At 42.2% G+C, this 24,013-nt stretch overlaps 1 protein-coding gene across 4 annotated transcripts in view; it reads right to left on the reverse strand.

The window, feature by feature from the left end:
* Nlg1 (Neuroligin 1) overlaps positions 1 to 24,013 on the reverse strand; it is a 101,236-nt gene that overhangs the window by 8,495 nt on the left and 68,728 nt on the right. For all 4 annotated transcript variants that reach the window (XM_070287030.1, XM_017180454.3, XM_017180453.3 and 1 more), the window contains 7 exons: positions 22,259 to 22,456; positions 22,006 to 22,158; positions 21,746 to 21,934; positions 21,505 to 21,676; positions 15,560 to 15,691; positions 13,358 to 13,525; positions 1,739 to 1,928 (listed from right to left, as the gene is read on the reverse strand). In XM_070287030.1, coding sequence (XP_070143131.1) covers positions 1,739 to 1,928; positions 13,358 to 13,525; positions 15,560 to 15,691; positions 21,505 to 21,676; positions 21,746 to 21,934; positions 22,006 to 22,158; positions 22,259 to 22,456 — 1,202 coding nt within the window. The remainder of the gene's footprint in view (positions 1 to 1,738; positions 1,929 to 13,357; positions 13,526 to 15,559; positions 15,692 to 21,504; positions 21,677 to 21,745; positions 21,935 to 22,005; positions 22,159 to 22,258; positions 22,457 to 24,013) is intronic.

A 24,013-nucleotide genomic window follows, 5' to 3' on the forward strand; every position in this document is an offset into this window, starting at 1 on the left:
ACGATTACAGGATATAAACCCAGCTAGCGAGTAGGTTGCGTTGGCGACAGCCAGCGATAATTTGTAGGCACACCCGAATATATCCTTGGGATCCGCTTTTCATGTTTCGGGCTCTGGCTCCCAACAGCAACAGCAACAACAAATACAAACAGCAGCAGCATGAAATATTTAAGTGAATTTTATTCTCGCAATTTATTCGCAACTAATGCGATGGCAAGGAACGAGCAACGAAATCCGGCCATATATCAGAGAGCATAAACATGTTCTTTTGTGTGATTTGGCTACTTTTATTCGATGGCAACCGTTGGCAATTTATCAGACTTATTTTCATACTTTAATTGCGGGCTATTAAAAAGTTGTTGCCCCCCGTTAACCCCGGCAGCCCCGCCAGCTGTTGTCGCATTCCAAAAGGCCATGCCCCTGTGCTGTTCATCTATTTGCAGTTGCAGTTTGTTTTATGGCCAAGTGGTTGCTCCAACTAGGATCATAAAAATTCGCTTAGCGCAAAGCTAAAAGTTGCCAAAAATATAATACGAAATAATAACTTTTCGCTTTGAAGAGGCGGTGAAGGGGGAATCAGAGTCGCTTTTGTTTTTGGAGCCCTGTTTGAGTTGTTTTCAAATTCATTATTTTTGTATGGTTTGTTGTTTCGCCCAAGTTTTGTCTCCGTCTGCTGAGCAATTCGCATTTGGCCAGCAAATTTATATATTTCTATGAATTTCTGCGATAGCGCATAGTCAAAGCTCAAAGGACCCTCAAAGCGTTGAAAGGATTTCCAGGAAAATGTCCCGGGACCGGGACCGGGGTCCCTCTGTTCCTCCTTATTTGCCTATCAATCCAATCATCTTAATTACAAATCAATATGCCCATTTCGAGTAGAGTAGCGTAGGTCCGAGGCCAAGACAGCTTCATGGCCACACAAAGCTATCTCGGCGAGGCAATCAGTAACAAATCCATAAGCATGACAAAGCCATAAAAGTCCCGGCAGAGGGACAAGGACACAAATAACCATAACCATGGCCAGTCACAGTCTCAGCCACCCACTGCTGGCTCCTGGAAAGTGACCCCTCGCAGAACACAAATGAACCCTAAGTCAAGAAGATGCCGTCTGCTTGGCAAAAGGACACGAGCTCAACTTGTCTGGCGATGTTTTTGTTTTGGATTTTCAGGCCCTTTCCCCTTTTTTCTCGATGGCACAGAGAAAAAAATATTATTTTTGAGCGTTTGAATTATAAATATGAAGTAACTACAATTAAAAATATTTTAAATCATGGAACTATCTTTTTAGTTCGCGATATTCATTCCATTTTATATTCTTCAGGCTTAGATTTTCTTAAAACATTTATGAATATATTTTTCAGTGTCTCGATTTTTTCCGTTTCTGTTGCTGCGGGGTTCATTGTCTTTATGACTATCATTCGCGGCAGTTCGCCGCTGGCAGCTGCAAACTTGTGAATTGTTTTGGCCAAAAGGCCAAAAACAAGCACCGTCAACCAGTGATGGACTCAACTAAACTCCGCCCAGCCCAGTGCCACCAACTTTTCAGCATTATTGTTCCATTATTGGGCAGGGAAATTGCGAGAGGAAGAAGGACGCGGTTTGGAGGGCACAAGTACATCATGGAAACTCATTAGATGCCAACTCATGCTGCGTTTATTTAGACTAGACCGCAAGCGTTTAAATTAAATGCGCTGTAGAGTATGTAATTGGAGTCGCCGTTTGGCAGGCTAATACTTACGTGGGCATAGGGTCCGGTGGCGCTGTTATGGCCGAATACGTACATATAATTGCGCCGATTGACATCCGCGTGGAACATGCCCGTTTGCAGGAGCGGCCCCACCACTCGGGCATCGGACAGAATATCCAGGACCACATCACGGTGCTCCAAATTAGTGGCCTTAATCGGATTGTTGTACATGTCCTGGTATCTGCGGAGAAAGAGAGATAGAGAGAGTGAGAGAGACATAAGAAGCGTGAAAGGGGAGTAGAGCAAGCGGAACATCAACGCAACGTGGCGTATGCGTAATGTGCATTGTTAACATTTGGTGGCTCGCTGCGGTTATGGGTGTGCGTGCCAGTGAGTGTGCTGCTGCTGTTTACGTATTTACTCTCCGAGCGTAAAGCTTAATTACGCGGTTGGCTTTTGTGCACAGCTCTCTCCCAGCGGACAGTAAGCAATGGACAACAATGGGTACTAATGCCGAAAATCGCGAATCAAAGAAAGAAAGTTTCGCTGATTGCAATCGAGTATTCTACCAGGGGCCGAGTAAATCCCATTTAACGAGAGTTTCGTGAAAACAAATGTTTAATACAAATTTATTTGTAAATTAAGGTAAGCATTTATGACCTTCGCTTTGTATTGCTTGAAGCATATCAGAAATTAAACTTCTTTTGCAAAATCAGATATTTATTTATTTTTCTTTTCTTTATTTTTTAATTTTAGCACACACTTAAAGAGTCCCCGTCAGCCAAGATTTTCGTAACCTCTTTAAACTCGCTCCCTGTTTTGTTTTCCTTAATAAATTTGTTACTCTCCCGCACCCGCATTAGATAAATCGGCAGGCTTCTGCTTAAGTCCAGCCCAGCATGAAATTATTATGGCACAGCGGGAGCGACAAGGAGACAGGACGAGAAAGCTAGAAAAAAAGATATAAAGAAATCCCTGTGCTGTGTGCCTCCTGCCTTGTGTGTACTACTTGTCAAGCACAACACTTGGCCTTTTGCTAGCAGCTGTTGAGGCAGGTACAACATGCCACAGGAAACACACGCTCGATCCCGCACTCAAAGGCCAAGGGATGTGCTCGGATGGCAGGCGGGGTTTTTCAACGTCTTGGCTGGCTGGCATGGCCTAATGTACAAATAAATAGAGCCATATTTTCCACATTTTCGTACGGTCTGTACTTAGTTTTCCTTTGCTGCTGGCTGCTGCCGGCTTCTGTCTGTTTGTGTTTCGAGCGCCATGTTATGCATTTTATTGTCGGCTACTTAAGTTATGCACTTTGACCTCCATTCAGACAGCACAGTCGACCCCCCATGAAGAAGCCTCGAGCTGGGGCAAAGCTCAGCACGGTGGGGGGACAGTGGCACTCATGAGCGTATGCCCGAAGGCGGCTCACAAGATGCCTTGGCTAACTCTTGCTCTACTTGCGGTTGTTCCAAGAGCACAGTTGGGGAAATAACTATTACACTATTAATAATGTCTTTTATAAATTAATTTAAAAGAAGATGCTTTACACTTTTTTAATTTATTTATAAATGTATTAAGATTATTGTTCTGTCAACATTAGATCTCACTTATTTGAACTCGTAACTATTTAAATATTACCATCTGTATTATTTTCTTCAGCTCCAATTGCCTTGGCCGGAGACAGATGTTTGCATTTGGATTTGGAATCGGAGTCGGAATCTGAATCGAAGCAGCTCAGCTTCGCTTTATATTTATTTGCGGTTTCTATTATGTAATCCCACTTGGTTGAGCAAACGCTTAGAGCGCTTTCCTGACGGTCCACGTGACGTATGAGCAATAAATAAAGTGTGATCTTGAAGTGTATGCATATCCAAGGAGAAGTGCTTTAACGATTTAAACGGAATATTCTTTTTTGAGCGAATAAATGTACACATGCTGGTGTTCCCGCAGCAGCTCAAAACTTTGATCCCATTATATTCCGCACTGTGGCATTATTATAAGCCCATCGGCGGTCTGCTTGATGCCATTGACTTCATTTAAAATGCATGCAAACCGCGATAATTCGGTTAGGCGTCCAGCGGAGGAAATCATCAAAATGCGACATGGCAAATATAATTTGAGAGTCACGCGAAATTCGCTGCAGAACAAACAGAAAGTCGAGCAAACAAATTTCGAATGCTACCAGACCAGCACAAATGCTTAATTAAAAGTTGGACAAGTGTGCAATGGGGAAATCCCATGAAAAACATGGAAAAACCGAAACGTGCGGTGTTGTTGGTAAGGAAATAAGATTAAAGTGCGCCACTAACAAACAATAAGTGGAACAGTTCCGAGTATAACTCTGCCCCGAAAGTTATATAAATGAAAGCACTGTTCCACCGACAATATAATTAAATATATATTCATGTGTGTTTAGGCGACAATGTTACGTATACGCACCGCAAAACAACCCACAAAAGCGGCCAAACATACGAAAACCCTCAAAAACAACCGCACTACACTCGAAACACCAATACACACTGGAGCACTAGAACACACCAGTACACTCACACACTCACGCCCTCCGACAAATGGCCACCGGAAATATGCACAACAAACACTCGAAAGTATGCAGTGAAAGGCATACAAACAAACACACAAGAGAATGCCAGAAACAAATAGCAGGTGAAAGAGGTTAACAAAAGCGATGAGCGTCATTTGGATGGCCACGCCCACCTGAGCAGCCGGGCCCCTGTATCGCACCTTGAGTGGAGACCCAAGGAATGACCATTTGGGGACCCAACTGGAGTACGATCAAATTCGGTAATACAATTCAGGAAAATGGCAAAAACAGAATATAAAATTTAAAGATATTTCTGCTTATAGCTGCACTGGTATTTAGCCTCGAGTTATTTTAAAGTTGTTCAACATTTTTGCAACTTCCGATTTTATTAAATTAAACTTTAAAATACAAATACATTCCGAAATATGCAGCATTTCCATTCCGCCAAAGCAACCAAATTTAATTGTGCGATTAGGACCCACATTAAGACATGGGTAAATTAGCACCCGCAGCCGCACGCAGGCTGTGCGGTTAGCCACTTGAAAGACATTTTCCCCCAATTCGGTGGCGCAGTGTAGGTCGCCGACTTCCGCTGCTCGTTTCTGGAGCGTGAAGCAACACACACATTTAATTTCCGAGGAGCGTATGTGACACTTTAAATATTTCCGCACTCAAACAAACACTTCTCCGCCAGAATACACTCGCATTCGCACTCACAGTCGCAGTCACACAGTCGCACACGACGGCATCTGCCGGATACGGATACGGAGGAGACACAGACTGGGACGAACGGAGGTGTTTGCCGTCCGGGATGTCTGGTCTCCGGCTGCCTCATTCGGTTGCCCTAGATTTTTGGCAGCTGCAGAGCCATAATGAATTTGTTGAGGAGTTTGCTAATGAAGTACGACGGGAAGGGAGAGTCTTTCGAATAAAATGCAATTTGATTTTAAATTGCATTAAGCGGGAATTGCATGGAATGAGAATATGCTGCTAATGACATTTTCGCAGCATTCAAACGAGTGGACAAATATCCTTGCACTCTCATTAAATTCCTTAAAATACCTTTCATGCTTAATCAAGTTAAAGGAAATTTGAATACACACCCCGGGCAAATGGAATTGAGTTAACTTTAAATGGAGTCCAACCTCAAATATCTTAAGCACGGGCTCAAATCACAGTTTGGCCCCACGGCAGGCGTCGGTTGGTTGCATGAAAAAGGGGGAAATCAAATCCATTTAATCACCCAGAACCCTCGCATCCGATATGCCCCTAAACACAACAACAAGCTGAGCGAAACAACTCGAGTCTTATATAGACGCCAACACGGATGCGGAACACTAACTGGCGTTAATGCCCGACCGTTGCGGTGGATCGTGGGAATAGTGGGAGTTCATGAACCCCACTTAACGTGGCGAGGATACGAGGATGCGAGGATACAAGGGTCGCCCATTAGGCGTTTAGCCGCTGCTGCGGGCTCTTTGGAAGTTGGGCTAAATAGTCAAGGCTCTGCAGGATGTGGGTGAGCTTTCAAAAAAGGTTGCTCCTCCAGTTTCTCCAATCAAAGGCCCTAATGACTAAAAGAGTGTACCTGTGAGAGTGAATGAATGCCATTTATTCTATGTAGGTGAGGTACAATACAAACCACTAATCAATAAATATATGTGGAGACACGAACTGCTTTTAAATTTAAGGTTTAAGATTTATTTTTATTTAAAAAATGTTTTCTTTATATAATACTGGATCTTTTCAGATTTAGTACTAAAATTAAAAGCAGGAGAAATTCCATTTTAAAACAACTCACAAAAGTAGGCAATTCGGACGTATTTAATCATAGCAAACACAAATTCGCCACTAATACACTAGTCGACATGGCAATTGTTGAATTTAACAATTCACAGCATTTCGGTAATATGCCAGATTTTAATTATTTATTGCACTCGCGTATGCTTACAACAAATTCTGGTCAGTGCGGAGTATAATATAATATATTACGTATACGCCGCCTTGTCCGCCCAAAAAGCGTTTACCAAAATTGCTTTGCCGCATACTGTGGTTGCTTTGTGTCTGTGTGTGTGTCTGTGCATAAACATATACATGAACGCCAGAGGCACACATACAACTGACAAACGATTATGAATAACTGCAACTCGCCTGGGAAATGCGACCACTGCGGCGGCGTACGGGGAGAAAATACATCCCATTCCAGCAAGTGCTTCTGGGCGCGTGTGTGCGAATATTTATGCCGCTCACAATGCAATAAGCACCATTTTATAACACTTCAACATACTATATATACATGTGTGTGAGTGTACACAGGGCAGAAAAGTTGAGGCTCGTTGGATGAGCACAGGATGCAATAAGCGGCGCTAGGCTGTTTAGAGGCTGCAACTGCGGTTTTCGAATGGTTTAGGACGGATTAAAGCACTATGTAAAGCTAAAGCTTTCACTTGTGTTTGAAAAGTGAAAGTTAGACAGCAAGCAGTTGAAAAGTTTAAATTACAGTGCCTAAAAGTACATACTGTAATAATAAAATGAAAAATATGCACAGAAATCATTTAGAAAAACATTTAAATTATTTGAAGCTAATTGGTTTTGTTTACAAAGTAAGCAAAGAATAATAACAAAGATTAAGTAAAATAATTTCAGACAGTAATTTGATAATAGCTCACCCATTCATAACAAACAAAAATAAATTAAAATAAGGCTTAGACTTCTCTCCACAAAATGTTATCAAATTTAAACCTCACCGACAAAATTGTGAGATAGCTTAAAATATTCCGAAAAATAAAAAGGAATTTACTCAAGGGGCAGGCGTTGGCACTTCATGAATGAAATTTCCACTCAAAATGTTCGCCATTTCCATATTTGCCAGACAAACAAAAACACTGAAATATGCAAAGTAAATAATTGCCCGGGCTTGGGCAAGCAGCTCGGCCGGTTGCATAATCGAAAGTTCTGGAAAACGCATGTCAGCGGCAGATTGCCCCCGAAAGCGGGGTGGGCGTGGCCAGCGAAATTGGGGGCGGAGGCCGAAGCGGTACTACATGTGGGCCACCAGGCGATGGCCCAAAACAATCGCCGCAACTCAGCCAGATTGAGTCAGAGCCCGCGTACACACAAGAGGAGTGGCAAAAAGCACGCATGTAATTTATGATGTTTCAGCGTGTAAACAACACGTTCCGAGCCGTTGAAAAAAAAAGCTGAAAGCAGAAAGCGAAGGGGAGCGTTCCATACATCTGCACTAGCTGCAGTAGGGCAAAATTTACGAGAGAAGTTTGGCAAATAAAACAGGAGCAACTGGTTCAAGATGCCGCTGCCGCTGCAGGGATGCAGGCATACAAGGATATAGGGATATGGATATGAGCTGGAGCAGCTGTAAGCCAAATGCATATTTAGCCAGCACATTAAAGCGTTCAGCGTACGGGGTAACAGCAGACAATGCCATTTAAAAGTTTATGGCTTTTGCATCGCCTCCCACACAAGGCCACGCCCACATCATTGTCCTCGCATTGTTCGGTAATCAGTGCTGAAAGGCTGGCTATTATCAAGGAAGAGTAACGAGGATATAACCCTTTTAAGATGGCTCAAGTTTAAATTACTTAATTCTTTTAAAGCTAAGAACTATTTATGGTAAGTAAAATCTAAGAATTTAATGCTTAGTATAAAGTTTTTATTAAAAGTTTGTTATTCTCTCATAAAAACTATAATTTAGTTTTATAAAAGATTACTAAACTTGCAAAAAATCATATTATAAATCATAAATTGTAATCTTATAAAGGAGTATCCTTATTTGAAGTAACCTACGTTCGGCCTTTCATCGTTTTCCAGCTATTTCAAACATATTTAAAATCTAGGGGGGTCCAACACTGGGCCATAATGTATGCAACCTCCTGCGGCACAGCCAGAGGACGATAAATTAAAGCAGCCCGAACGCACGAACGGGCGCCGTCTGTCGCCAAGGATCACCGAGCTGACCCGAGCGTTGCTCTGCATATTTTTGTAAATAATATTATAATAAATAAGTTTACGCTATTAAGCGTCTGCTGGCGGGCCACCAGCATTGTTGACCCCCCCGCCGCAGGCCTCGAGGGCTCCGTTATCTGTGGAACGCGGGTCTGGAGCTGGGACGCGGTGCCATTGTGGGGTAAACAACTTTTGCGGCTGTCGGGTAATTAAAGAGGCCGCTCAACGTTGCGGTTTATAAATGGCTGAAATTAAAACGACAATATAAAGCTGTCAGCGACACTTTGAGTTGGGTCAATTGTGTCTTGGACAGATAAGCCAGGGATTAAGCGACTAAGCAACAGTTTACAAAACCGGAAAGACGATGAGGAATGAGCCGGAGATAAGCGACAATAGAGCTTAGTCGAAGCAAAGTGACACCGGTAACTCCTAGGGATAAATGAATATTCAATTAAATTGCACAAATTAATCGATTTACATTTCTCTTCAACATTCCAAGTAAATGGAAATTGGTCTTGGAATGAAATGTAAGCAAGATTAAGGAGGTCTTAGACGGTACTATTGAAGAAAACTTTAAAATTTTCAAGGCAAAAGATAATTCCTGAATGAATTTAAAAGGGAAAACTTTCATTTAAAATTTTCTTAAGAAATCCAGTAAATCTTGGTATGAAAAGGCAATGAGTTTCGTTTAAGTGAAGCCTTGAGCATCGTTCAGGAATTTTCTCAGTGAAAAGTGGCTGTGAATATCCTCCGACTTGAATCCTTTTTGGGAAGTCAACTGTGGCCGTAAGTACAAGACACGGATACAGGGCTAAATAATTGCCTTTTCACTCGGACAGCCTTCCCTTCTCTGCCCGAAAACCGGTAGACATTTTCGATGGTGGCCATAAATCCCAACTGGCTGGCCGAATGTGTGTCAGCTTAGCGTTTAAAAGAACACGAAGAATGCTACGGTAATGCCAAAATAGCCAATTTCATGGCTAGTGTAAATCAAACACACCTGCAATTAGGTCCACACCGACACGGACACCCACGTACAAGAACACCCACCTGAGGGCATTTGAGGAGCGGACAAAGCTATTTAGGCAATGGCCCAAGAAACAATTTCTGGCAATAGCCAGGCAACTCATTAACATGCAGCACTGAACCTACACTGATCAAAAAAATTTTCACACTTCATTTAAAAAAAAACAAGGTTCTTGTGAAAACTTTAATTTGTATATAAATGTCAAAGTTGAATGTTAAAGCTCTCCAAGGAGGTGCCCTGCTCTGGGATTGGCTTTTATTAGGCTTTAAAAACTTGCAAAACGTGAACTTTTTGGCAATTTGGCCACGTATTGCTTGAAACTTAGACGTGATGAAAACTTTGTTGTGAAAAAAATAATAGTAAGATGAGTATTTTTTGGGGAAAAGAAGTGCTGTCTAAGTTTGTTTGTATCTTACAGATATTTTATTATTATGTAAACCAAGATGAGAAAATTATGCCAAGCATATCCTGTACTTGTAATAAAATGTGTAATGAAGTATAAATCATGAACACTAATATTAGGGACTTTAATTATAGTGTATATCAAGTAGTATTAGTAGTATATATCAACTTAAAATATACTTTAAGGTATACAATTATCCTCATTTTACATGCATTTTGACTTTTTATCAAACACTTTAAACCTCAGTCTTTTTAGGGTAAATTGAAATTCTTACAATTTTTAGCAGTGCACTTTTGCTCAGGGCCTTTTCCAATCTTAAACCATTGTCTGGCCGGCGTGCTGTTGTTGTTTGACGTTGGAGTAGCTAATTTTTAGGGGCCCATGTGTGCGGGTGGAGGACTAACATAGAGGAGCACTCTTTCCCCCCCAAATCCCGGTGTTGTAGTGTCTGTAACTGTATCTGACCAGCCATTAAACGCAGCCCTGGAAACACGGCTCGGGCATGCTAAAAGGGGTCGGATAACCGGTCTAACCCCTGGCTATGCTGTGGGGCCCCGGGATGTGGGGGCTCTGAAAAAAAGCCTGCCATAAACCAAAAACTGTTGAAAGTGGCGCAATGCCTAAAAGTTACCAAAGCAGGCCCTTAAAACTTGCGACACTGCCACCAGAGATAAAATAGCCGTTGGCAAGAGGATATATGCAGTGGAAAAAGTGCATTCAAGGGTCCTTTTGCCTAGCCTCTTGCTTTGAGCGTGGCCAAAATGAAATCGAGTCATGGCGGCGGAAGCAATTGTATGCTCTTTAAGGCGCCTCAAAGGAGGATTATGGGAAATCATAAGCCTGTCCCGTGCGGCAAAATGAAATGCAATCATCTCAAGAGAGATTGCTGGGGAAGTCACAAGTATGAATAGAGGTGGAGATATTAATACCTATCTGCTGCTTTGTCAAGGTAACTTTGACTCATCTCCGGATACTGTGTAGTTGGATTTGCTCAAAGAAATAAATTAAAAGAAGCCCCACATACCTTTGAGAAATTGTATTCTGTTACACAGCGAAAATAAAAGGTTTGATGAGCTAATATCTTAGATAAATATAGATTGTACCAATCTTATTAAGCAAAGTGTAAAGTTCTAATATATATTTTATGCATTTAAACATTTATTAATTAAAAAAGTCATGTGCTAATAAATTCATATAACTTCCGTTGAGTGTAGGCCAAGAATTTATCGCTTCCATCTTCCATAACTCCATTGATGTATTGCTCTCAAAGAAGCCAAAGATGTCCTGCGGAGTGGCATTGATTACCAAACGTGTCCTGTTGAACAGTCGAACAACAGACAAGAGCGAGGATCCCAGCGAGGGTCCAGGAATGTTGCACTCCGCCCATCCTTCAGGCAATACTACGGCCGGAAAAAGGGACTCCTAATGAAATGAATGACTCCACTGTCCATTGGTCCCGGGGGTCTGGGCTGCCATTTAATTCAATGACGGACAACAAAAGCATTGCCATTGGGATGCAGTGAGAAAAGTGCCAAATATGTGCAAGGGAAGCCACCTCTTTCATGACCCCTCTAGCTCTTTGCACCGACAAGGAACACCCACCAACACAGCCGTCCAGCCAGCAGCAACGTCATACAAAACAATTTCCCCTGGAGAGTTTCCATGTTCAGTTATTCGTATGTGAAAAAGCGCATCTGTTGTTGATTGTGTGAAGTTCCTTTCAATCGTTTGTTTGTCCCTTCGTTTTCCCTTGGTTGTCGTTGTGTTGGTGTTTTGTTTTTTGTTGCTTGTTTGTTGTTTATTCTTATGGGTGCTATGGCTATTTCTGCTGTTGTTGTTGCTGTTGCCTTTCAAGCCGTTAGTTTTGGTTGTAGTTGTTGCGGGTGTTATTGCTGTTATCCTCTACGAGCGAATGCCTGCAGCTTAGATCGCTTTTAGCTTGTTTCCTGCCACACTAGAAGGGGTATTTCTAGTTGGTAACAAAGGTTGGTGACGCTTTTTGAAAAGTCACATGCTTTAGCCTATTAGCTTTACTTTAGGAAACCATTGACACGTAATAACTTGGAAGAACAATAATCAACACCTAATAATATTATGGCTGTACTTAAATATATACAAAGTAAGAGGAGTATCTTCAATTGTATTGTTAATTTTTGTAAATAAAATTACAGAGTATAAATGAGCCAAGCCAACTCCGGTGTCTCTCAAAAGATATTTCACTTTCAGGGCTTCCCCTTAAACAATATTAAATAAATTTAATTTCTTTGGTTTTATAATTAAACAAAAAATATGAAATGGCTTAGACAGATTCCCTTTACTTCCCTCAAGGCCATTTACTAAAAATGTCTCACACATGGCCCACATCAAAGATTTTTAGAAAATCCTTTTACCATTGTACACAATATATTTCTATGGTTTTGCAAAACCCTTAAAACTGTGAACTAAATGCTAGTTAATAGCAAAACAACTCTCGAAAGCCCACTGTAAAATAGTTCGATTTAGCAGCTTGTATTTTAAGCACGCTAGATTTACCTTGGAAAATACACACATTTCTAATAAATCCCAATACAAAGTACATACAAAATTCGTTTTCTGATTTTCCTCTAAGGATTTTCACTTCCACATGCTGCATCGCCTGGACATTTCGTTTATAATCCTTGCTGTGCATCTTTGGAAACAATTGCATCTTTTGTGCAAATAACTTTATAGAACGCCACCGAAAGGAAAAAAAAAGTCCAGCTCAGGACCTGTTTCGGAGGAAGCCAGAAACGTTGACATTGAATGGGCGTGGGTGGGAATGTGCCAGGAGGTCACTGCTGTGCATTGTGCAATTTATTTATTGCACACAAAACTTTCCTGAACGCCAGACAGAGAGTTACAGGGCGAAAGGGAGGAGTGGCAGGAGGCGACAGCCAAAGGATACTGCTGCGAAAATGAGATAGTCACTGGCATTGTTTTCCCGAAATGAACGGAGTAATGTCGACCCGGGGGAACGTCAACAGCTCGCAGTAATAAGTAGCCAGCTAGTGACATTATAGTGCTCTCCTGTGGCAGCTCTCCGGATCAGTTGAGTCGCTCGCTTATTATAATTTATGGCGGCAGTTCCAACGAGTTTCTAAACAAGCCAGAAATCTAAAATCTTTGAAGCCATTTCCTACCCGAATAAATTTCAATTCAAAAATTAAACCTTAAAGCCGGATCCACTGGATTCCAGTGACGTCAATGCGAGAGTAAATTGCCTAGGCAACATTTCAGCCAGGCGTCGCTAATCCGCGGCACTTAGCAAACAAATTGCCCCACATAAACAATTCTAATTGAGATGAACGATATGGCCGTGTACTTACAAACATACAGCCAGGCAAACCATTCAATCGGATCGCTCACACTCCACCAACTATGTTAAATGCAAAGTAAGTTATAACTACACAGGGATAAATCGGATATAGGATTGGTTTGAGATAACTGGGAAACAGAAAAGTGATAGGAAACTAACCTGGGAACTGGGAAACTTTAAACTCCATTCAACTCAAATATTTTCTTGTTTTTTTGAGAATTAATTTTCCACAAACCATATTTCTAAGCCTTGCAGCCATAGCTTTTCTATAGAAAACCTAACATCATTCATACATTTTTTTTCTGTGCTTGGGCGTTTATTTGGCTTTAGCCTGAAGCCAGGACTGTGGGCTGGGATTTGCATTGCCCACCGTCATAAAAGCAAGCATAAATTTCACTTACTTCTTCAGCGTGGCAGCCAATGCCAAATCGGGGCGTACATCAAAGCGGCTCTGCATATAGAAGCGCAATAAATTATCGCGTTCATTTTCACGTAATCCTTCCTCGAGTGCTAATGCGGCCAGTGTGTGATAGGATTCTGACTCCGTGATGCCGAATAATAAATCATAACTGTAAGTGAGAGAGAGAGAGACAGGAGCTGGAGTGAGTGAGATAGCGAGAAATGGTCAGGAGGCGGCAAGGAGGAATGGTCAGCGAATGGTCAACATGCATAGTTTGTGTTTGCTCTGGTGAGCTAAAGCTAGTTTTATACACTGAAATTATAATACATATATTTTGAAATACAAGTTACTTTGAATAAACTAACTAAACGGCTACTAAACATCGTGTAAAATAGCTGTATCACCTGATAAAGTTATCGTAAAAATTTAATACAAAGTCTGGTTTCCTGTCAATTTAATATCTCACATTTAGACAATAGACAACAACATTTTTTTAGTGGAAACTTTATCGTTAAGTTAAGACAGTGAGGTTAAAGATCAGTCCTTAATAATGTTCACCTTTTATTAGGCCATTAGTCTACGCCTTTCCGCGCTGTGTACGTTCTGCATGGACGGAACAACAACAGGCCAATGAATTCCCATAAAACGCAGTTAAAAGCACTAAAATAAAACGAGCTCTCGCTCCTGTGGCGTAACTTGTTACGCTGCCTGATAAATGGTGCGACTGGTGCTCGTCTTTGAAAAGTGGTCCACTCCACTCCACACTTCACACCCTGAGCCCTGGATGCTCGAGGTCCCACCAGTGCCACCAGTCCCTCAGTCCCTTAGGCCCCCAACTGGGCATTGTCTTCCTGTTGCGCCGTGGACATGGCATTAAAAGTTCCTCTCAAGTTGGGGCCGGAAAGTTTGTTCCGATAAAAGTAAATGCAAAGCTGCTGCAAAACTTGCTAAATTGAATGGAGATGGAGCTGCCAATGGAATGGCCACCGGACACTTGAGCGATGCTCAGAGCAACACTTTCCTGCACTTCCACACTTGGCCAAGTAGAAGGCTTTAATCCCTGGTCAACGCTGATTAAGGTGATTAAGAGCCACAGGGCCGAGGGGTAACGTTCCGAACAGAAACTTCGGCCATGTGAAACGTGCTTCCCCTGCACTTTCCCAACTTATCCGTGACCTGGAACCGTAGCCGGAACCGGATCCCTAAGCCGGAGCGCTCTGTCTGTTCGCCGTAATTAATGGCTCTTCCTGGCAGCTATTATTCTATTTTTCCCGGTATTGCGTGTCAAACACGTTTGACTTGCAAAAGGATAACAATTAAAATCAAATTAATCACGCATTTTATTAGATTATACCGTGTTAGGTTGACTGAATGGCTAAGCAGCACGTGCCCTAATGTCCTCCGGGGAAATGCGAGTGCCGGATGGCGGAAGAGTCCTGCGAGGAGTTGAGTTATTACTTGTTGCCCAATTGATTGATGGATGGGTGTAATTTACCAGGGGGCAACGAGGCCCAATCCCTCAAAGTAGCTCTTTGATGCGACCTGCCTATTATTTGTTTTGGGGCTTATTGAATTTTATGGGGCTACACGGAGAAAAGTTTGAGCTAGGAATTTCTCTTAAGGGGAGTCGGTTTCCATAGGCTTTCTTGGGCATATCGACTTGTTTATTTTCTGTGCAGACTCGATGTCCTTTAATGTTTCACCTTCAGCTTGACCGCAACTGAACCCAATTTCGTTCCGCAAATATCGCTTGGGGATATGCCAGGAATGGACCAAGGCCCAAAAATAACACCAAACGGGTGTTGAGAGCATTGTTTTTCGTTCGCTGCTTTGAGCCAACAACAAGTGACATTAGAGCCGTAATTTGCTCAATGATAGCTGAGCCAACGCCAACGCAAAATTACCGTGTTAAATGGCCAGCCCAAGCCTCGATTTTCACAGACGATTTGACTTCACCTGAGGCCAAACGCACGGATCGAAAAAGAAATACCAGACGTCTAATCAAGTAACGCACAATAAATAGTCCGGTGAGCTGTCTACCCAACGGAGGAGAAAAAAAAAGGAATGTTTGACAGCTCCCCAAAGCACGGTCCGCCAGTAAATATCAAACGCAGAGGAATTGGCAAAAGGTTTAGGTTAAGGGAAAGGCATTGGCATCGCCAATGGATGTGGATTCAGATGGGGAGGGAATTGCTTAACAAACCGGCTGAAGTGCTCCGTATAATGCCCCATGACCTTGTACGGTTGATTTGGTATTACATGTCCATCGACAATTGGACCCAATGATGTTGAAAATTGTGTGAGCGTCGTTGGTATGTGCAAGATATCCTGGTAGCTGCAAAGAAACAAGAAACGGGACAAAATGCGTTAAAAGGTCTTACGAACGTATAACGGATGGGTATAAAGTACGCTGGATGGATGGATGTATATATATATATAAATATTCCGTGATCCCCGACTGCTTCTGGGATTGCGGCGGCTCAGCCGGCTGACAGCGGTCACTTTTCACTTTGATTTGAAATTTCTAATAAATTTTATGTGCGATTCGTTCGTTGCCGGACACGGACACTCCCCGGCACGTACACATCCTGGCCAGGACTCACACGTGGCCCACATAAAGCCAATGAGATGGCCAGCATGATACACATATGGTCTTTAGGGCATTGCGAAATTACTCCGCAGAAAATTAAGAGGACCATCAGTGGCAAGCCTCACAGGCAGCTCAAAAACATGTAACAGTAACTAAATCCACTAGTAAAAATATTTTGCTGATAAAATAAATTCAATTTTTCAAGACATTAGCTTTGGACATTTCAATTGTATTTTAAAATTTACCCTTTGGGCTTATAAAACAAGTTTGTACTTCCATTTATCCCTGATATCTATTTTTTACAGACCAAACATAACTTCAGGAAGTCAAACTAGGTAATACCTCCGCTTGAACTTAGCTGGTAAAGGGAGATATCTTTGCTAACAAACCCAACAAAAGGTAATAAGAGCATTACGAACAACTCCTATATTTATACCATATATTTCGCAATGATTTCCCATTTACACATATTCAAATTTACATCCCCAGCATCTGAATGCCTTCCCATCAACGTCTGTGCTCTTATCAGTGGGACTCGCCCCCTACATCCTGTAGTTATGACATTTTTCGTAAAGTATTTTTTCCCCCATTCAACGCCATAATAGAGCCGCAATGCAAACCAATTCCCAGACGCACACTCGTGCAGATTTACACTCGTATTTATATATACAAACAGGGGAGAGCACCCGGGGACCGACATAAAAATGCTACGTGTGTATGAAATACAATCAGCACACATATAGCATTGCTCCAACGATCTCTGAAGCTGCTGCTGCTGCTGCTGCTGCTCCTGCTCCTGCAAAGCATTTCCGTTCGGTGCAATATTTACGGTTTTTGCTCTTTTTTCAGCCGCTTGACTAGCTCTTTTGGCCTTCGATTGGACCACCCCCGTGGCCCCATCCCGTGTATTGATACAAAATTGCAGTGGCGAAATGGTTCAGTTGGGTGCAATTTCTGGCATAGTTTGCATAAAAATCCACATGCCAAAGCTCCGACTGAAGTGTCGATGGTACAGAAATTGGCACAAATTAAGAAAAGGACCGACCAAAAAATAAAACCAAACCCGACCAGAGTGGAGGGAAAAAGGTAAAACGAGAATCTGGAATATTTTGGTTGCCCGAGTTGGACAATTGTTATCTGAAAAATGCAGACCAGGAATAAACCAGCTGAGGCAGAAGTAGTAGAAATTCAAATTTCACATTCTGCATACTCAGGCTGGCATAACCTTCGACCAACCTCAGTTCGCATTGTCATAATATTTCGGTCCACCTTTGCTGGGGAATGGCATGCCGGTAAATTAAGAACCAAGAACCCACTTAATCATTCAGTCCTCTCAGTAAGTCAAAGCAGCTCCAAAGGGGGAAAATTCAATTGGAAACGATGCCAGGGATTCCTGGCATCCATTCACATGCTAAGCTGGAAAAAATCCCCAAAATTGCCATCTGTCTGTGGGTGGGTGTGTATGGTGGTGGGTGTTAATTCACTCAACACCTTGGAATCCCACTGAAGAGGAGACATTATCGTAATCCATTTAAGCTGAATGCTGAATGCAGCCATCGATGCAATGCCATCAAACACTCTCAAGTCCAAATAAAGCTTCGTTGCACTTTAAAGGAGTTTAACTTGGCCAAAGTCGCAAAAAATCGAGCAAGAATGTTACACAGCAAGAAACTCCTATTCCTCTAATTTTACTTTATTTAAAGTGTTATAAATAAATAAAATTTAGTAGCAAACAAGCAGTAGTGTTCTTTAATAAATTCCGAATTTGTGTTTCGGTTCGTTTATAAACCTTTCTTGAAGTCATAAAAAAGGTTTTGATCGTTTTTCTTGGTGCAGTCAAGCTCTGTGGTCCATGTTCCTTACTCGACTGGTCATCCTGGCTTCTGGTTCCTGGCTGGCTATCGACACATGCCCAAGTTTATTGCCCAAGTCTGCACCGCAAGGCCAACGGTACGTGAGCTTGTGTTTTGCCTGACTTTGACAATTTGTGAAAGCTGAAACAATTCGGGCGGGCAGCTTTCCCGGGAAAGTTGTGCCGTGACTTGGGGTAAACCTCTTCATCGCTGTCGTTGTCGCTGCTGTGTGATTTATGATTTTCATGAGGGGTAAGAGAGAGTTTAGTGCTGAATCGTTGTTGTTTCTTATTAGCTCGGCTGGTGCAAAACTGTCACAAGTTGAGCTGCAACTGCGATTAACTCGTTAGACACACAATATGTGCGATTTCTCTCTATATATTGTGTGTTGTGGCCCTGCTTCAGATACACAGACACATCGGATGCACAATTTGTCAGTGTGCTGGTGGCAGGAACGAAGATTGATGGTCTTCTTAAGGCTGCATGTAGCTACTTGGCGAAACACATACTCCTTGCTAACTGGCTGCGAGTCCTGTGCAGGCAATCCGAGCATTTATTATGCCCCAGTTTAGCCCTGTTTCTAGTTTGCCATTAGTTGGTATTTGTATTTCTGGCCCAGCTTAAACTGTCTGCATCTGCCTGCTTTCTATTTAATGAATTTTTAATATGCTTCGGCTTTTTATTTTGTCAATTACGAGTGCTCCACTGCCACAGAGCGAGCGCAGGCGCTGCCAAGGCTGTGGATTATTTGTGGGCCAGCACGGCGTATACTCGATATGGCCATTTCACTAACTCCCCTCTCTGTTGTATTGTTAAGACGCTTAAGTACACAAAAAATGGATTTTGCATTCGCCAGGGATCTAAAAAGTATATATTAAATGTTGCAAATCATGAATATTTCAGTACAAATATTTCATTTAATTCCTGTGTTTAGAAACAATCAGCTTAAATAGCATCCGACTGGCAGCTCAAATTCCTATAGTCTCCTTGCGAAAATTCCTGTAATAGTCACCAAAACTTGTATGCAGTAATCAGCTTATCAAAATATTTGTACAAACAGACAGAATATGTTGATGTACAACAGGTAGAAATCGAAACTAATTGCTCATTTTAGGGTCAGGTATGCAATCTGAACAACTGCTATTTTCTATGCAAATCAATATTGTTACAAACTCGGCCAGAAGTAAATAAAGATCACAGGTCCTGTTTGGCAGGCAAACACATTAGACCAAGGCAATGGGTAAATAATTTGAATAAATTAGCAAGTTGCAAAAGCACACATTCGAATCAATGGGCAGGATTTAGGGGAAAAGTTCTATTAAACATTTAGAATGCCTAAGCCCCAGAAGAGACACAGGCTTATGTTCGTCTGTGTGAGTGAGTGTGTGTGAGAGTGGGTTAAACAAATGCTACCATGGCTCTCCATGGTTAGCTTGCACAAGTAGTTGTTACCTGTTTGTATTTCCGTGGCTAGAGCTGGCCCCGGCCTGAGAGTGTATGAGCTGTGTGCCTTTGTAGGAAAAGCGATGAGCACATTTGCTCAGTAATTCATGCATAATTCATTGCATTCATTTAACACTCGCTCCCGCCCCACTCCACACCCATGCCACTCAGGCCCCACTCACTCATTCGCTCACACACACACTCGTTCAGTCCCTCAGTTATTTAAGTAAGCTGCCACACGAGGCTGCAATTCTCAGGCTCAAACCAAAGCTTAGCTCATTCATTAAAATATTCTGTAATAAACTTTTCTGTGAGGGTATTTCTGCTATCTTCGAGGACTTAGCTTTAAGAAAAGGATTAGGGTTAATAATTAAGGGAAATCGTAAGCGTGTGCGACACTTATTTCCTTAAAGGAAGAATTGAATAAATATGATAGAATTTATTGCATGAAAATAATTCATAAGTTCTACTAGATACTAAAATACTAGAGTTACAAGATTCTGTTTTAAGGAAATATTTATTAAAATATAAAGAGTTTCTGATAAATAACCAAAGAAATTAGACAGTAGAGCCTATGCTATTCCTTGTACTCCACTTGCATTACACCAAGAGTTTGCTTCAGCCAAAGTTTTGGCTTGGATCTTCAAGTTACTGTGCCAATTTGTATTAGGGACATGAAAGCAAGTATAAACTTTTTATACAAACACAACCGACTGTTGCATTATTGTGTTTGTTTGGAGGCTGCTTGTGAGTGCGAGTTGGCATAATTAACATAATTACTATTATTGTGCCGTTGTTGATTTAGTTTTACATATTTAGTTACATGCGCCTTTTTTTTCATTTTGTATGCAAATTGTTTTTTAGTTTTCTCCCTTGTGCTGTGAGCGACGCATACAAATGAAGACCAACACACACACACAAGCACAGAATTCTGCTAAATAAAAAAATGCATTTAAGTCTCGTCGGGTTGGTTTTCAGGCGTTTTTTGTGGCGAGTCCTTTAATGGAAGGGAGGGAGCCTGGGTATTCTGATGGGTTAAGCCGCTGAAATGCGTGCAATGAATATGAAATGTAAATACATTTTAGTGAGAGATACTACTGGTGTTTTATCGGGTGCCTCAATGATAATATTGGTATAAATTACAGGATTGTAAGCTGTAATTACTTAACTATGTTGATGCAATTGCGCAAAAAAATTGTAAGTCACAAGGATATAGGTTTCTCAATTACATAGTCAGCATAAGAGAGGAATAATTACAAGAGTTTTAAATTTTACTTGTGGAATTTAAATGATAATTAAAGTTTTATTGAGTATTTGTTCAGCAATTAAGCTTTAAATGTTTCTCCTAATGACTAACTGTCAAATATTAATCGATATATATTTAGTTAAAATTAAAACCGAGCTCAATAAGCAGCAATAAATATACTAATCAGGCATTTAATTAGCTGATGTTTGTAATAATTATTTAATGTTGAATATTATTTATGACCTTCCATAGATTACTTTGTAAAATTGTAAAGAAAATAGATATACATTTTGGAAAAGGACCCTTAAAAATGCTTTCCTACTTAAACTCGAAGGGCCTTTACTTAAACTTGACAAATTAATCAATTAAAAAGTAATTAAGTTGAAGTACGGCCATCCATCACCTACTCAATGGGCGTTCTTCCGCCCCTTTTTCGGGAGCAAGCTAGGTCAAAGTGGACACGGAAGATTACTGGTAATCGCCATGCAAATGCCCAGGCATCGACATCAACATTATGCGTGATTAGTCAAGGTTCTGTGGCCTGTATGGGTGGGGGTATAAAGGACTTAACGCCCCATTGGCATCGTGGCGCATCAAACTCGTAAATTTAACCGAATCATTAGGCAGGGCACAAAGCCTCCAAATTCCGTTGGCCAGACGAACTGAATCAGTGTCCTGGACAGATGACAAAGGACACTATTTAGATGAAGATGGCCGCGATAATGAAGTTGACGAATTCGAATTCGCCACAAATTGAACTAAGTGAAGAGATGAGTCCCTGTAATTCATCTACCGAATTATATCTCCAGAGAAACTATTACAATACCTATTATAAAGGTATTAATGGACAATCATCTCGAGCATTCTATGACCTAATCAAGTGAAATAAACTGATATTGCAACCTCCACATTTCTCCCAGCATTAGCGGGCATTATGGCTGTTTATAATGCTCCCCCATATCGCTGATGCGCTTGTTGTCGGCTCTAAATAATTCAATTGGTCTAGGACTACTCACCGACGATGGCGAAAACAATCGAGCAGGACATCATCGTCCTCCGCCTCCACGTGCTCGTTGAGCGGACAGTCGAGGGCATGGGCTATTTGCATGGTCAATTGCAGCGACTGATTGCTGGCGGCCCAGTCGGACATGGCGGATCCGGACATTAGGATGGCGCGATGGAAGAGACCTGCGGCGAGTGTAATAGACCGAAGTGGCTTCTAATCGAGTTATTTCGGCTGAAGTGCATCCCACTCACCTGAGGCCACCGGCGATACCATTAGATAATTGACACACGCCGCTCCCGTGCTGTGTCCCATAAGCGTGACGCGCGAATTGTCGCCGCCAAAGGCACCGATGTTCTCCTTGATCCAGTGAAGGGCTGCTATCTGATCGAGCAGGGCATAGTTGGCTATATTGTGGGCATCGATGCTGGGCCGCAGGAAACCTAATTATCGAATCAACCAATTCCTCTGGTTAAATGGATGAAAAAAATCTCAAATACCCACGGGCACTCACCCAGCACTCCCAGGCGGTAGTTGACGGTCACCACAATCACCTCGCCATAACTTGACAGGACTGATCCATCATACGGATTGCCACTGTTCCATTCGAAGGACTCGCCGTGCAGGTAAACCAGAACGGCATACTGCTTGGGGGCACTCAGAGTTTCTAAGAAATGAAAGAGAAAAAGCCCTCGTTGAATGTCCTCAGCCCACACCTTTAATTTTTACATCGCTTTTAGCGAATTTAATTTATCCCAAGGACTCACCATCGTGCGGCACATACAGGTTGAGGTACAGGCAGTCCTCGCTCTCCGTTCGCAGGTAGGGCAGCAGACGACTCAGGTGTTTTTGGCGGCCGCGAGACATGTTACCGCTGCCATGGGGCGGGATGTCCGGCAACTTTTGAGGACAGACCGGTGGTAGGTGACGGGCTATCTTTAGGCCCTGCCAAGGCAAGGGGGCACCTGAAAAGGGACATATTCATTTATGGTTTAAAAATGTAGAGGAAATAATCAAGCTTATGAACTGGAGCTTAAACATACATAATTTAAGGCCTGTGATTTATACTTAAATTGAGATTGTAAACTAAAAACTAATAGAGATTTCTTCAATTTAATCTTATTTAGGTTTAGGCTATCTATAGGAACAACTTATGTTTACGTGAATTAATTTCTTTTGCATTCCGCACACATTCTTTTGCAAATTCAATAAGAACGAAGAAGGCGAAGAGGCATAAAAAATGACCCCCTAACCCATTGTGGCCAAGCACATTGCGCTATTTCCTGTCGCCTCTCCGTTTCGCAGCCATTCGATTGCTTTGGGAGAGCTGTGTGGCCAAAAAGTCAATTCCGTATTTATGTAACACGGTCAACAGGCACTTGAAAACGCCATAAACAAGCAAGCACACACACACACCACACATCCTGCACACAAGTGCCATCGGAGACCAAGGGACACTCGTGGCTCGGTACAGTGTTTGGTCCTGTCCGGATCCGATTTCGATTTCGATTTCGAATCCGATTCGTGGCCAAGTTGACTGCGGTTACGCTTTGGTGTTGCAGTTAACGTCAAACCGTGCTCTCAGATGCGGAGAATCTTTGGTGAATGGTCAACCGCGATTGGGTCAAGTTAGTTCGGATTCCGGTCACTGCATGCAAGACCCACTCCTTGGTCCCTGCTCTGCGGTTGGGAGCAGTCAGGGAAAGGCAGCTGCACATCCATATGGGTTGAGTGGCTGCCAGTCGCTTACGAATTTTGACACCACATTGTTACGGCTTCAGCTTGTTTTGCGGTTATTTGGATTACGATCGATCCGTAGATGCTGGGGCTTAGGCAAATTAAGTGGCTTCAATCAGACCGAGATGATTGAAAATATTATTGCATAATCGAGCATGCTCTGGGTGCGTGCGGCTTTGGGTTCAGTCAACTCAATAACAGCATTAACACGCGATAATTGATTCAACTTCAACAACTGCCACGAAATTTAAATTCAAACAAGTTTATTCATCAAATATAGGGGGGAAGTCCCCCGCAAATCAATACCGATTTCAATTTTGTTGCCTCGAAAATATGCAACATTTACACTTTGACACATTCGCGGCAGAGAAATTTCATTTTGACGCGTTATTGTGCCATAAAAATGCGAAGAAAAGAGCAAACTCCAAGCGTTAGGGGGGGACTCGTATCCAATATCCGGATGTGAACATTATTTGCATTTTGTTATTAATAAATTTCGCAACAGGCGAAAGGAGAGGCGAAGCTCCAATGGGAATAGAAAGCGCGGACCGAAAGCAATGTATGCTATATTTGTTCGGTTGCTGTGCACAAACAAAACCCACAGGACTCTGTTTGCATACGGGTTGGAATGTCCTCCTCCGCTTTGACAGGCATCCCCCACACATTACGCATACGCAACGTGAGCATATTTGCATTGGCTGATATTTGCGCGGCGAGTTTCAAGGCAACTTGTATCGGCATCAGCGACTGCCGCTGCCATGTTTGCAACGCCGCACACAGCCAAC

Source organism: Drosophila kikkawai, chromosome 3R (genome assembly GCF_030179895.1).
Source record: "Drosophila kikkawai strain 14028-0561.14 chromosome 3R, DkikHiC1v2, whole genome shotgun sequence".
Taxonomy (NCBI): domain Eukaryota; kingdom Metazoa; phylum Arthropoda; class Insecta; order Diptera; family Drosophilidae; genus Drosophila; species Drosophila kikkawai.